This window comes from Bombus vosnesenskii, unplaced genomic scaffold (assembly GCF_011952255.1).
Source record: "Bombus vosnesenskii isolate JDL3184/JDL3185 unplaced genomic scaffold, Bvos_JDL3184-5_v1.1 scf7180000013285, whole genome shotgun sequence".
Taxonomy (NCBI): Eukaryota; Metazoa; Arthropoda; class Insecta; order Hymenoptera; family Apidae; genus Bombus; species Bombus vosnesenskii.
In genome coordinates this window covers 1,268,528-1,282,531 of record NW_022882938.1, presented here as the reverse complement: position 1 = coordinate 1,282,531, position 14,004 = coordinate 1,268,528, and the positions used below count along the sequence as shown (strand labels likewise).

The 14,004-nt window shown below is 33.4% G+C and overlaps 2 protein-coding genes and 1 long non-coding RNA gene across 3 annotated transcripts; 1 reads left to right on the top strand and 2 right to left on the bottom strand.

Annotated features, from left to right (window-relative positions):
• Positions 1-744: 744 nt before the first annotated feature.
• LOC117232196 lies at positions 745-9,589 on the top strand. Its single transcript, XM_033491408.1, has 3 exons — positions 745-1,186; positions 5,702-5,863; positions 6,710-9,589. Exons 1-3 carry the CDS (start codon positions 1,117-1,119, stop codon positions 6,979-6,981), a joined length of 504 nt encoding a protein of 167 aa, XP_033347299.1. The 5' UTR covers positions 745-1,116; the 3' UTR covers positions 6,982-9,589.
• LOC117232197 lies at positions 1,041-1,823 on the bottom strand. The gene is made up of 2 exons (XR_004493079.1): positions 1,722-1,823; positions 1,041-1,477 (listed from the first exon to the last, which is right to left on the bottom strand). It is a non-coding gene; the product is annotated as an uncharacterized LOC117232197 (long non-coding RNA).
• Positions 9,590-10,825: 1,236 nt separating the features above from the next.
• LOC117232195 (protein germ cell-less) lies at positions 10,826-13,948 on the bottom strand. Its single transcript, XM_033491407.1, has 8 exons — positions 13,636-13,948; positions 13,281-13,404; positions 13,101-13,197; positions 12,643-13,012; positions 12,301-12,570; positions 11,815-12,033; positions 11,656-11,746; positions 10,826-11,570 (listed from the first exon to the last, which is right to left on the bottom strand). Exons 1-8 carry the CDS (start codon positions 13,779-13,781, stop codon positions 11,439-11,441), a joined length of 1,449 nt encoding a protein of 482 aa, XP_033347298.1. The 5' UTR covers positions 13,782-13,948; the 3' UTR covers positions 10,826-11,438.
• Positions 13,949-14,004: the final 56 nt, after the last annotated feature.

Here is a 14,004-nt window from a genome sequence, read left to right as displayed (position 1 = left end):
CAATGTCTGATTATATTGTCCATATACTACTGCAGGCTGTGTATTATAAGTGGTCTTCACTACTTGCTGAACTACAATTTGTAGTCTGTACATAGATCGAGTTTACCAGGTTAGTATTTGACATGCGAACACAACTTCAGGAATAGTTTTACATGATCTGCATAGAAAAAACTACATTCGCTAGTACTGGAATTCGTTGTTACATAATTTTAGAGTTTAATAAAAATAACTAGAATACTATAATATTAATTATTCATATTGTAAAAAATGGATGATTCAAAATGCGATACAACTTTTTCTCAATTCAAAATTTTCAACAAAGTAAAATTTTTTCCTCTTGAAAGATGAACGATAAATTTCACCCTTAAACACACAATCTTAACCCAGATACGTTTATTATCTTCTCAAAATGATTAAAAGATCATGATTAATTTTACTATACTTTTACTCTATCTCACATACTTCGAAATTTTCCTTTTAAGAATCGATTAAATATTAAACTTTAATTAATATGAATTCTATGTAAATTTCAAATATAAAGAGAAAATATTTTGTAATATTTTGAAAAATATCTAAAAAAAAATATTTAGGCGTATTTTAAGAAAAACAGTAACGAGAAAGTTATTATTACCTTGATAAGAAAAATTGGTTCCAGTACTGGTGGGGTACGGTGGTGAACGGTGAGTGGACGTAAAGCGCATGGAAAAACCAGAGGGGGCAGATCTGCCGCATAGCCGACGGAAACTCGTCTGACCCTCATCAGACGCGACGCGTCCGCGATCACGTACGGTGCACCACGCAAGAAATCAGAAGGTTCGTACACGTTTGTTCAGTCATTTCGGACGTGAGAACGGAGAAAGAGACATCACAGACAGGACCTGTCTATCGAACACTGCCATCATATAAATTCTTCTCACTCGTTCTCGATATCTTTCAAACATTGTTCATTTTTCGAGAAGGCTCTACAAGTTACAGAAAATTTATATAAATATTAACACAATTATAATCAGACCTGCCGCGTGCGAACTTTCCATGCAGCGAGGGTGGAGGCAACACGTCCGAAGTGACTGACTGCAACGTGATTAGCCTGAAACACATGGTCCGGTGATCGTGATCATGATTGCAAACCGTCTCGCGCCGATCGTCACCCTCGTCCTCGTGGTTCTGCTGTCGACTATTCATCACGGTGAGTCCAATTTTTCGCGCCCCCTTTCAATCATCACTGATCTCATCTCAATATTCGTTTATCCTGAAACGATTGTCGATGATCAATCTATAGAACGCATAGAATTTCGTATATACGAAGCTACGTTAGTGCAACTATTAAGAAATTATAGTAATATATAAGATAACAAAACACATGCTACTTTAACGATCTAGTTTCTTATCGAACCAGCAGATTTACGATCAATCTATGAAAATTCTTTACTTCTTATCGTAAATTCTCCTTCTGAATCGGCGCACGCGAACTGCATGCCTGAAAGATATATGTTCTTATTAATCCCAATCGGCGATTATTTTTTGTCTATTTTCACGCAACATAATATTTCGTTGGAACAAAGTTGAGCAAGTTTTTCAACAGAAAATTCAAGCTTCTTTTACGTAATGTTTCGTAACTCATATATGGAAAGACGGAAGTCAGTTAAAAAGAAAACTTCTCATTACCTTATAAATTCGTAGAGCAATTGAACAAGATCGAGTTTTTTAAAAGAGTCACGTACGTTGCTGCGCAATGCAGTGATCAACGGAAAGAGCAGATACATACATAATAGGAGGACATATCACAGTGCATCATTAGTTCTGCACGCGTTTCACGTGACGATGGCAAATCCTGCCAAGCGGAGAATCGTTACAAATCGGCTAAAGTTTCTTCTTGGAAGCAGAAGTCGTTTGAGCTATGAAAAGAAAGACGCCGGAACAAACGAGCTATTGATTTCAATGTTACATAAAAGGTACGATCGAGCTTTTATCGGCCGCAGTCCTTGCAACTTTTCAGTCACGTCTTTTTTATCAGCTCGATAGCTATCTTCTTTCCAATCGTATCGATGTAAACTGTCGGCAGTTTTCAAAAACTTTGTCCTTCATATTATAGATGGATACTTCGATGGATTATGTCATAGGCTGTGGATACATATAACTAACACAAATGAGGGCAATTAGTATGAAGTAAGATAACTTTGTAGAGGACATTCCTGTTCTGTAGAGGATTATGGTGTTCTAGATGTTTGTCAGAGAACTCGTACAATGGTAGCACTTGTGGTACTTCCCCGATGCTCGTCTGGAACCGATCGTACTCAATTTCTAAATTGAATCTCGTTATAAAAGTAAATCGCGCGGTAAGGAAACAACTTACCGGAAGTCGAGGATACAATCCTGTATCACGCACGCAAGAAGAAAAAATAAGATTGTAGGACGATGTATTTTTAATAGAAAAAATGATTAAAATCGGACAGAAACTTCGGGAACGTATACTGAATGATTAGAAATAATCATTTTCTCGGAAAAGTGTAATTTTTCGCTTTTCACATAAATTTTATGGTAAATGCAAAAAGACAAAATAAGAAGTCGATTTACATACTTAGTAAACTGGGTGTATTTCTCGGAACAATAGAAATAACTGGTTTGGAGGTCGGCCCATTAAAGAGAGCGACTTTCGCAAAAGTTTAAAGCACTGCGGCAGTGCGATACAAATGTATCGACATTTCGGAATAAGTGATTATTTCTATAATGTTTAATGCATAATTAACGTTTGTGGAATAATTACTACAATACATTCGTGTTGATAGAAACGACGAAGAAAATCGGTGACAGAATAGGAAATTTTAAGAATAAAAACTCTTCGATACAAACAGCTTAACGTGGATAGAACGTTTTCATCACATCAATTGTATAAAGTAAAAATACTCTTAAAAATTATAATACGTCTTTGTAAAAGTCTGAATCGGATGCAACGTTGAAAATATAAAATTGTGATGTGACGTAAGCGAAGCGTTGTTGCGTGTAATTCGCTTCAATCGTTAGACACTAACCTTAAAGGTACAATTTCGTAACTGGTCAAACTTAAAGTTACTAATTGAATCGGGTTGTTTCTGTATCGCGGACAGAACCAAACTGGAGAAAGTACCGGCGAGACTTCACTTATCTCTAAGTTATTTCTTGATTGTTCACTCGGTCATTTTCTTTCCAAGAAAAATGATTATCATCTGTTAGCTGATGCAATTTGTTGAAATTTAGAATTTTGGTTCATAGAACCTGGCCCCCGCGAGGGTTATCGAGCGACCCACTTTCTCCCCTCCCTCCCGCTGCATTCTCTCACACTCTCCTTCGAATTCTATTCTCCCTGCACCGCGTGGTGCCGTGACCAAGGGGACGTTCCTCGCGTTAACCTTGCCTTATTGATAAATTTTTTATAAAATTTGGATTGTTATGCTTATACAAACTGTACATCAGTGAGTGTTGTTCGCATCTTCGAATGAATCTGACGACCTACTTAAATAAATCCTAATGATCAGCAGAGTAACGTCATATCTTCCAAATGTTCACGTAGATTAACTAAATATTCAGTTATTTTGGTGCCTAAAATTATTGAAAAACATGAATACACATTTACTTCAAACAATATACAAAAAAAAAGCAGATTTTACTGACTTAAAAATAATCTTTACAGATAGCTTTAAGTTTTCTAATTTAAAGTATCAAATGCTAAATCAGTAAATCCTATAGTTGTAAGCGAACCATCATCTCAGTCAATGTTCTTCCCTGTTTCTTCTTATTATGCATGTTTTTATGTCAACGAGAGAGAGAGGCATCTGGGCCGATCCCTTCGTTTCAATTCCTGTCGATTACATAAGGACCTGCAATGTCACGCAGCGCTTGTTGGTTCCTCACGCGACTTACCCCTACCGTTTACCCCAGCTGTCCTGTCCTATTTACTGCTGATCGAACGTCTCGTGTGGTTTCAAATGTCATTGAAGAATCTTCTGTGCACACACAATTCTGATCAATGTTTTCACGCCTTGTACTTGCAAGTCAAAATTATTACTTTGTTAATACGGAGGCTTCTTTAGCTTGACAATAACATGATACATCAGCTTGTCCTCTTTAATCGAACCGCCGAGGGATTTTGTCTTCTTGTGACTATGGTGTAACCTACCGTACCTGTAATGCCTATTTCATGCTTGAATGACTTTTAGTAGTTGTACGAAAATTTACAAAAAAATTGGATCTTTTTGTTAAAATAATGTTAAAAATTATTTGATAGTCACAGGCAATATTGATGGTTATTAATTAAATGAGTCTTTCATAGAGCGTTCTCCATTATTAGTGAATCAAATAGCAAAAGATTTGGTATTTTAACAGTGCAGAACTTGCCATTGAAAGCTAGAACGGCGCGAGTCAGTAAAACGCCCTGCAGAACTTATTCAAGGTCAGGGTACCGAGCTACCTCATCTATATTTTCCTGCGCTCTCGGGGTGAATTCGGCTAATCAAAAGGGAATGTAAAATCTCGTTTACACAATTTTATTTTTTAATTAATAACGAAACATTTTCTTTTACCAAATTACGCATGATCCATTAAACCATAATCGATACTCTTCTCTTTAACAGATTCTGTTAACAAAGTAAGAAATATGTATAGAAAACCTTTCAGACAATCATAAAAGTAAGAGTGTTTTTTAATTTTTCTGTTAAACAATTCATTAAAATGTAACGTTTCAATTTTGCAAAAGTGAAAGTTTAAAAAGTTATAACCGTCAAATATACCGTTTCCAAATAAATTTCTATTGCTAAAATTTGCAACTTTTATTCTTCTATCGTTAGACCTATTTTCTTATGTGTGTATCAGTAGGTCATCGCGCGCATTGGTCGGGGTCTTCCTGCTCGATATCAGCTGGTGCTGTAACCAGACTTGTTGGGAGGGTGAATGGGGTTGCGTGGTGACGTCACAACGCAGCAGGGCCGTAGCGAATCACCAGAACTTCGTAAACGAAGCGTCTTGAATTCCAAGCAAAATGGTCATTTCTAGAAGAAATTAAATTTCCATTAACCGATCAACGAAATTACCTTACAATGTGGAATCATTATGAAACATTAGATACCATCAAAAATACTCATCAACGTTTATCCTGAATCTTAATCTTCAGGATAATTCATAATAAAATAATTCTTAATAAAGAATAGATAACTTTTTTCAGTTTATTGTACCTGTTCATTGTTTTACGATGATGTATTTCAATTGAAAACAATTATCGACAGTCCTTTCGCATGTTTATCTACATTCTAAAGCTTTTAATAGACACTAACAGATTAATTGCATACATGTATCGTAACAAGCACCTACACATTAGTGGCCTAGTTTTGAGTAAGTTGCAGAATGTGATAAGAGCAGTGCGAAAGGAGCCACAACCTATAAAATGATTTCAGCACTTCTAAATCCTGACCTATCCTATTATAATCAATAGAATAGCCTGGTATTTTAGCATATAATTACGAAACAAAAATCCAGTTTATTGTGATTTATAAAAGAATTCTTTCCTCTTAATTTCTTTCTTCCATTATTTTTTTCAATTATTCTAATATTCAATCAATATCTATATAATTGTTCATAAAAAATTCTTATGGTATAAGTTGGATTTAAATATTAATATTAAATAGAATATCTCCATTTTTGCTTGGTGTTTGATATAAAATTCATTTTTCAGGAGAAGCAATAATATGCTACAAATGCAACAGCGCATACGATCCAAGGTGCGGCGATCCTTTCAATCCGTACAGTCTTGGAACGGTGAACTGCAGCTTTCGACCCCGCTTAAACCATCTGAGCAGCCTGGCGCCGACTCTTTGTCGAAAGATCAGTCAAAAAGGTACATGTGATAGTAATTAGTGAATTAGTAATTGCCTGTTGCATGCATAATACTGTTTACTTTGGTAAAATTATTGTATAAGTTTTCGTGCCTAAAAATACAACAAAATATTCATACATTCCGTGACAGACCATTAAAATTCAAATTACTATGCATTGATATTTGTTATCGGATAAGGGCAAATAGCTGACTGCATTGCGGCAACCGAACCCCAAAAGTTATTAGATCTCTAGCATCAAAGTAGAAAAGATACACGTGTAGCATCCCCTTCAGATTCACAATACCAGTTAAGCAGAATATTCACGAGGCTGCCCGTGATTTTTTCAAATAGCACTTACATAATCCTCTCACAAGATTCACATTTTTCGCGAATGTGCGCACGTGTATGATATTAAAAGATGTCACCTGTATCCTCAACGTAGAACTTTGCTGAAGTTGTTCTCATTCTCTGTGAAATATGTAGATCTGATCATCATATATATAAATAAAGATACATACAATTAACAAAGAAATCAAGCTTCCAAAGAATTTCAGTAGCTACATGTTAAAGTTTACTTGGAAGCATGAATAATATAGATATCTTTGGCAATTTTTGAAGGATTTTCCTACACATTAAAAACTTGCTTTGTTATCGACATTATCACACAATACTTTCGTAATTAGAAACCAGATGTTTTTTTAAATATTCACCATTTCTAAAAAAATAAAGCAGTGGCTAGCCTCTTAAATAAATGATTTATCTTTGTGGCTGTTTAATTTCCTAGCGAGTTAATCATTTGACATTTAGCTGTCTATTGAAAAATTATGAACGCTCATTGTAATGTTCTGACTTTGATGAATTTCCAGTGTACGGGAAGATCAGGGTTGTCAGAGATTGTGGATACATAACGGATGCGAGAGACAATGGCGATTGCTTAGTAAGATCAGGTACTCACGACGTTCACGCAGTCTACTGCGCTTGCACCGGTGATCTCTGTAACTCGGCCGAAAGCCACACACCGTCCTTCTTACTGCCGTTGACATCCTTGTTGATGGTTATTCTGGCGATGCCGAGTTTCCTTCTTTCGTACCCGTTTGCAATACCTGTCTTAACCTCGCCGCACTTCTCCATAGCCTAAACTATTCAGCCACCAGCGGATAACACTTAACGCCTAAAAACTGAATCAACGATTCAATAGAAAAGACCGTTCGGATCCGGAACAACACGTTCTTTGCCTGCTCGTTCATAATTGAAGCGCGTACAGGTTAGATTGCGATCAATTTTAAATTTTATTAAGGAAAGAGGGATTGAGAATAATTGATGGAATTCAAACAAAAGTTTCAGTTTCGGAAACCAAATGTTTCGTTAGTTTCGTAAAAATTGTAAAGTTGAATTTTTTTACGTTTATAACAAGTCCTAATGGGGCATGGGAACCGGAGGTTGTTAACGAGATGAAATGTAATTACAGCTCCTCTGTTGTTAATATTTTTAAAAAGATTCGCTCAATCGAGAGCATGGTACATATAGAGATATATATTATATATGTACTGTCCCAGGATTCGAACGAATTTCGCAAAAGTAGACAAATTACAAGAGAGTAGTTCTAACGGTGATACAAACTGCCAGATACGCGAGTGCGTATTTCAGTAGTACACTTCAGTAAGATTTCAATGGGAAAAGATAAAAACATACACACGGCCTCCGCACGTGAAACCACCCAAGATATCTCGCGTAAGCGTAGTAAATAAGAGATGGGAAAAAACTAATTACTATACCTGGAAAAGGATTCCTCAAAGAATATATATAATATATATATACATATATATACAAATATGTATTATATTTTATTGGAAGAGAAACAGAAATGGAATTGCACGCAAGAAGGATATTACAGCTTATTTTTAGAGAAGTAACATCGGGTTGCTTTCATGAATGCCTGGCACCGTACGCAAATTTGTAAGATACGCCATGAGTATGCGGGAATAATTTAAAAAATAAGAAACAAACAAAATAGAAAGACATATCTTCGACGAATAATTTATTTTACACTTCGTTTAAACGAAGATAAAATAAATAAATGGAATCCGGCATTATGATTGCGACCCGTATTCCGCTGATTTTTGCAATAAAATGCTGTGTAAAACGATAGACGGTAGCGGAGGCTCGCGAAACGAAGAAAAAGAGATATATATTGATGTGCGTATGCGTGCGTGTATGGTAAGTGCGCGTTCGTTGTGTGTGCACGCGACTACGTGCATGTGTGCGTGTATACGTATACAATTCGCGTCAAAGAAACGCTAAAAAATTATTAAAAGATATATTATAGTTCGATTAAGAAGTGAAACATTGCTACTTCTTCAACCGTAGTCAACTAATAAGAAATCAGTAAATTAAAACAAAAAAAGAGCATGGACAGAAAACCAAAAAATAACACAAGAAAAATACAGAAGTCGTAAACGAAAACTGTAATGAAGATGTAGAAACTATCATCTATGGAAAAAGTAGAGGGTAAAGTAGAACGCTTATTGAAAGAAACAAACGAAAAAAAATAATAAAAATATAATAAAAACGAACACACATATGTCTCACCGCAGTACGTATGTAATTAATCCCCGCTACCGTTGTTGTCACTGTGTCATATCATCACCATCGTCACATTATTAGTACGGTTGCTAATTACTACCAGCACCATCAGTACTACAGCTATTAACTGCTACTACTAACTAATCAATATCATCACCATCGTTATTAATATTATTGTATTATTGCTATTATTAATTCATATTTTTCTTGTTATTATTGAGTACTGGTCAAAATAAAATACGGATGACCTCAGTAGAAAGGACATGAAGAAACGATGGCGAACGTTTTGACACCTTAAGAGACGGAAAAGTATTCGAAAATAGTAGCAAATATGGACATCAGGTACAAATAGGCTTGATAATCATGGTTTCGATTTCGTTTCATTGTGGACTGCGGTTGATGACAGATAAAAAAGCACGAAAACATTGTTTTACTATATATTTGCTTGAAAGTACTTACATGTACTTTGTAGTATCTTCATACAAATCGCAATTGTTTCAAAAGAATTGTCAGAAGAATTTCCACTGGAAAATTTAATTCTGTACTCCACGACGATTCTATTTCTTTTTCTTACATCCGATATACATAATATACGACGAATGCATGTCTTTTCAAATGATAGATCTGGAGCAATAGATAAGAACAAGACAGACAGCCACAGATAAAGGACAGAATAAATGATAAGGACAGTTAGAAATACATACATATGTATTTCGTTATGTTCCGCTCAATTACATACACTAGTCGATTGATTGGTTCTTTTAGAAAATTAAAAGTTGAACATTATATCTTACAAATGCCTAGTGATACTGTAAGCTTTTTTATTTTTACTTAAAATTCGAATGTAGATGTAATACAAAAGATAATATAATCATATAGTTGTTTAGACAATTTCAGAGTCTGATTCGAAAGATTAGAAGTTTGTCGCGAATTGCTCTAACTTAGTGCATGTAAAATTGATACAGTCTATCACAGAAAAAAAAAATAATAGCGGTATCCGTAATAAACAAAGAAATGCGCGAGTGTATATGTATTTTGTGATGTGTCTATAGGCAAAACGTGAATGAAATCTTTTCTCGCTATACTTCTCTAAATGTATCGTGATCAACGATGACCATAGGAAACTGTCATGTTCTACAATGAATAAAAATAAACATTAATAATATTTTTTCTTAGTGTCCTTTTTCCTTCTACTGTGCCTGTGGTACATCGTAGAAATTTCATCTAACATCGAGCGGAATGTAACGAAACTGTTTTTCCGAGTAACTACTTACATAATACGTTTTAATTAATTTTCATACATATCATTCGCCGATAATCATTCATCATACTTCACAATGAAATAAAACTACTGGCGACACTGCCTCCCTTATACAAGCATATCGAAAAAAGCAAACAAAAGAAAAAAGAACAGAAAAATACATCGTTTAAATGGTATCACCGATTTGAATATTTTATGTTAATATTATGAATACATTTAATTAATAAAACGTACTAGGTCAAGACAATGTTAATTGTACTATTTCGGTTTTATTGCAATATTCATAATCATATTCTATTAATGTTGCATTATACACATCCATCACTATGTACAGAGAATATTCTGCCAATAAAGTGTTGAATGGTTACAAAAAAAAACCAAAGAGACGGAATCAAAATTATACTTCATATATCGGAAACCTTGCAAGTTAATTAATTTATTATTTGACGATTCCAATGTTAATATACAGAAATAAATGATATTTTCTTTCGTGATGTATCATTGACTTATATGACCTTCGTTTATAATTAATTAATAAGACAAAGAAACTGCCTTATCGCGCAATACGATTTTGTATAAATTGTTGTACATTCATATACTTTCAAAATTTATCGTTGCTATAACAAAGTAATTAACCAGTCACAAAATTATATGTGTGATTCGCTAAAAAAGGTAAGTAATAAATTATAATATTTGATGATGCTATATAGAACACATCATATTTTCCCATATCGAGAAGTTAACCTAAAGCAAATAATGCATATTAAATGTAGAAAAATCTTGAATGCTAAACTAAGTAGTTCTTATGTAATAATCTCTGTAATATATTATAAGGGATAATAATAATAAGTAAAAAGTAAAATTTCGCGCATATTAGATAATAGCACCATACACATATAGATTATTTGCAAAACTGAAGGAACATCTATCGTTTAGATCGGAAATGTTCTTAACACTGCAGTAATAGCTTTCAAATAGTAATAAATTTTGTATAAAAGCTTCTGTTAGTTAGCAATAGAAACAATATTTTTCATTTGTTTATAGTAATATTCACTTTTACTTTTAAATTGGCATTCATAAGGCACGAAGGTCGATGTTTCGATAACTGTCCGGAAGACACAGAGATACTCTATCAGCGTGTTTATGAATTAACTTACACAATTACATCTTTATTTTTACTATGAATGTATAAAATTATCAATTGAAAATTAGCCTATTTTGTTACTAGTGTCATCATGGCATATAAATATATAAATGCGTAAGTGCCAGTGAAAGCAAATATCTAATACTGTGGTATTTCGTATGACAATTTTCTTTTCAGAAAATTTAACACTTAATTACTTGAAATTAATAAAAATAAAATTCTTATGATTGACATCACCTGAAAATTAGCTACATTTTTTAATAGTCTTAATATTTTTTTATAAGTAATAAGTGCAATTTCACATAAGGAAAGATAAGTATCTGAATTATAATATATCTGGAAAGTACAAAACAGAAGAATGAAACTTTCTTCGTATACATATACTAACATCGTAATTCCATTTAGTCGACTAGAAGCACTTGAATTTATAAAAATTTTAATCAGAAATTAGCATATCCACAATATAAAAGTCACGTGGGTGAGTAACAAAATTTATAGCATTTAATCATACTCAAGTATTATAAATTGGAACAGCCGGTTTGTTATCTGAGGTAAGCGTACGTTGGATTCAGTTCGAATGTTTCGAAAACGTTGAATGTTCAATATGCTATGTATTCGACAAGATAATTATATCAGCTGATTTTTCCTTTTCCGTTGATACAAATGGAGTAACTACTTGCATGTTGACTGATATATATAAAGGATAAGTAAGTTGTTTATCCAGAGACATCACTTGTTTCTAAAATGTAAACTCAACGTAAGCTCAAACTTTTCAGCAACTTGAATAGTTTCTTCAGATTAAAAGATTCATAAATGCTACTTACTTCTTCATTCTTATGGAGTGACAACCTAAGCATACCCGAACTCTGAATGTGTTTTACTTGACGTTGTTCGTCCAATGAAATTAGACTTACTCTGGAAAGTAAATATTTTTAAAAAATTCTAATCTAAATTTGAAAAGTTATAATTAAAAAAATACTAACTTTAAAATTATTTTGTGCTTGCTATGGTTAGCTTTTATATGATCTGTATCTAATCTATGATTTCTCTTAATTCTCAAAGTAGTACTATCCAAGCACACCACCAAATCTAATCCAAAATGAAACGCTGTCCATCTCCAAATATGCTCGCCAGCTTTTTCAATGCACCTTCCGCAACGGAAACATTCACGAGCAAACTCTTCTTCACTCATTTGTTTTGGTCTAAAATAGTTAAATAGAAAGTTTTTACAGCTGTTTCTGCTCATTAAATATTTCAGTATTATACTATGCAAATAAAATAATTGTCACAGATACCTAAAGTAGAATAAACATGGGAGTAGGTTTTTTAGAGTGAAAGTTCTGCCCACAAAGCTGGTTGTAAAAAAGGGGGGAAGGAAAAAGGAGGCACATATTTGAGATGTACTATGTCCATCTTCCTAAGCATAGATCAAGGATACATTTAGAAAAAGTAAAACTTTTGTAACTTACCCTCGATCTTTATTTGCATCTATTCTTAGTAAATGTAACCATTGTTCTTTATATGCATTATGTAACCACTCATGTGGTATTAAGTTGTCACTATATAAAATTTTTACATCTTGATCGTGCAATAAAAGATATTTCATTCTCAGGGCTTTAAAAGGTGCTGCAAATTCTTTGCCTTCTTCTGTTGTAAGGAATGGTTTCGTCCATTTATGATTTCTAAAATATTCATCAATTTGAAGTGTTTCCTCTTTATTATGTACATGAACAAATAGCCTGAAATACAGTTTATAATTATATAACAGTTCTGTTTAAATGCATTTCTTATCTTAATGTTTCACTACTGACCATACACGTAACATCATGTATATGCAAAATTCTGTTTGCATAGCAATTAAATCAGGACTAGCAATCAATTCAACCATCAAATCAGGTGTAATTTCTTTTAAAAAGGTAGGATGTAACCATCCATATCCTAAGAGATTTACTTCTAACCACCGTTTTGCTGCAGTTTTTACTACTGGCACACCATAAGATACAGCAGCATTATAATAAGGAACGACTGTTTTTATATTCGTTGTCTCTACCATAATATCTGTACATTGGTCAATTAATCCTTGTAATTGAAATAATGTAGAGGTAGCCAAAATTGGTATGACCTCTTTTGGTTCTAAACTGACTTCATCTTGGTAAAAAGAACCAAAGACTGTCAAAAGAGCTGAAAATATATAAAATTAAGAAATACAAATCTTACTTTTAATTATTAGAATAAAAGAAATTTGAATAAAAAATAAAGAATTATTTACAATCCAATGTAATGTTAGGATCAGCAATTTCTACACTTATAACTGTCTCATTTGCTTCTCTCCAAGATCCTGAAAACATACTTGCAAAATACGGACTCTGTAAAAGCAAGTAATATATAAAATTTTAACATAAAAATTAAATATATGTACTTATATGATACATTAAAATAATGACATTACCTGACTAATATAGACTTTATGCAACCTCCATGCTTTGCCCAACATGAGCACAGTTATATCACTTCCTTTTTCTTCTTGGAACAAGGTTTTGTAAATGTATTGTGCTGTTGTCAGCAATTTCCTTCTGTAAGAATTAAAAATATTGCATTAATTACAATATACATGTATCAAACCATTTAAATGAAAGACAGTTTAGTAATCAGTTGACAATATAACATTGTTAGATACAATATTAAGAAGCTTTTTTTATCGATGATGCAAATACTGTTCAATAGCATTGACAATCGAATCTTATAATAGCCATGGTTAATTAACCAATATAAAGTTAAGATTATTTACTACAAGATTTTCGTACTTTTTCGGTGTTTGAAGCGTCCGATCGATGTAATCCGATTCAGAATCAAAATCATCTTCCTCGATGCACTTTCGTTTGCGACCACGGTATACGGAGTGCACTGCATTATTTGACATCGATGCAATTTTTCTCATGTAATTTCCCATTTTTCGTTATGTATTTCAATGAGCAAAAGAAATTTCTAGTTCAATCACCGACAAATTCATCAGAATTCTCAACATTGTTTTTTTTAATGCACAGAACTGTAGGTCTGCTGCGTGTTCAGTGTTCAGAAAGAAGGTCTGTATAAGTGTTCCTCTTGAAACCTGCAGGCCTGTAACGGCTGTAACCTATCTACTTATGTGCATGTGCACATGGGAATATATGTAT

Bases quoted from the DNA above. Each gene is read 5' to 3' on its own strand.
- LOC117232195 (XM_033491407.1), bottom strand. From the start codon at position 13,781: ATGGGAAATTACATGAGAAAAATTGCATCGATGTCAAATAATGCAGTG. The intron at 13,013-13,100 runs GTAAATAATTCT...ATATATTTTCAG, and splicing joins TCCTAACATTACATTGGATT to CTCTTTTGACAGTCTTTGGT. The intron at 11,571-11,655 runs GTAAGTAGCATT...TTTACATTTTAG, and splicing joins CACTCCATAAGAATGAAGAA to AAACAAGTGATGTCTCTGGA.
- LOC117232196 (XM_033491408.1), top strand. From the start codon at position 1,117: ATGATTGCAAACCGTCTCGCGCCGATCGTCACCCTCGTCCTCGTGGTT. The intron at 1,187-5,701 runs GTGAGTCCAATT...TTCATTTTTCAG, and splicing joins GCTGTCGACTATTCATCACG to GAGAAGCAATAATATGCTAC. The intron at 5,864-6,709 runs GTACATGTGATA...ATGAATTTCCAG, and splicing joins TCGAAAGATCAGTCAAAAAG to TGTACGGGAAGATCAGGGTT.